Source organism: Fonticula alba (assembly GCF_000388065.1).
Source record: "Fonticula alba strain ATCC 38817 unplaced genomic scaffold supercont2.3, whole genome shotgun sequence".
Taxonomy (NCBI): domain Eukaryota; order Rotosphaerida; family Fonticulaceae; genus Fonticula; species Fonticula alba.
The window spans coordinates 1,086,682-1,087,379 of NW_009242973.1; the positions used below are offsets into that span (position 1 = coordinate 1,086,682).

Here is a 698-nt window from a genome sequence, read left to right on the forward strand (position 1 = left end):
GGGGGGGAAAGGAGGGTCAGCTCAGGCAAGCAAGCGCCCCGTGACGCCGTCCCGCTTGGCGGACAAATGCGACACGGCCAGCGCGCGGCGCGGCCCATCGGCGGCAGGGAGGAAGGGCGCCAAAGGGCGGGAAGGCACACCACAGAGGGAGGGACACAGGGCGCACGTTCTGGCACTTGGGCAGGGCCGTCAGCAGGGCCAGCGTATTCCGGGCATGCCGGTGGAGAATCACCGTTGCCCGAGCATAGGCACATTCGTCGGCCGGGTCGGCCAGAGCCGCGGCATAGGTGGCCTGGCCGTGGAGCAGGGCAAACTGCACCAGAAGCAAGGGCCGCATCTTCTTCGGCCGCACGGGGTTGGGCGTTTGCGACAGGAGCTGCGCCAGGTAGGTCACGCTCTCCGCGCAGCCGGCCGCCTCGACAATGCCCATGGCCAGGTGCTGGGCATCGGCGATGGTGCGCTGCTTGAGGTACTTCGGGCGGAGTTCTGTCCGGCGCGCGAGTTAGCAGGCAGGCACACCCCCCGGCGCACGTACGCGCGCCCGGCCCCGGTCCCGGTGTCGGGCCTCGAGCCTCGGGCGGGAGGAGGGAAAGAAAATACGAGGGCCCAATCTGACGCACCTGGCTGGCGCAAGCGATGCAAGTGGTGAACCAGGGGCTGGGCACTGCCGGATTCGGCCTTGGCTTTCTGTGGACGCG

The 698-nt window shown here is 69.2% G+C and overlaps 1 protein-coding gene across 1 annotated transcript in view; it reads right to left on the minus strand.

The window, feature by feature from the left end:
* Nucleotides 1–21: 21 nt before the first annotated feature.
* The window catches only part of H696_02028 (hypothetical protein), a gene marked incomplete at both ends in the record, with an annotated part of 1,202 nt that continues 525 nt past the window's right edge, over nucleotides 22–698 (minus strand). The window contains 3 exons of the mRNA XM_009495927.1: nucleotides 22–54; nucleotides 167–486; nucleotides 621–687. Of these exons, the coding sequence (XP_009494202.1) occupies nucleotides 22–54; nucleotides 167–486; nucleotides 621–687 (420 nt within the window). The remainder of the gene's footprint in view (nucleotides 55–166; nucleotides 487–620; nucleotides 688–698) is intronic.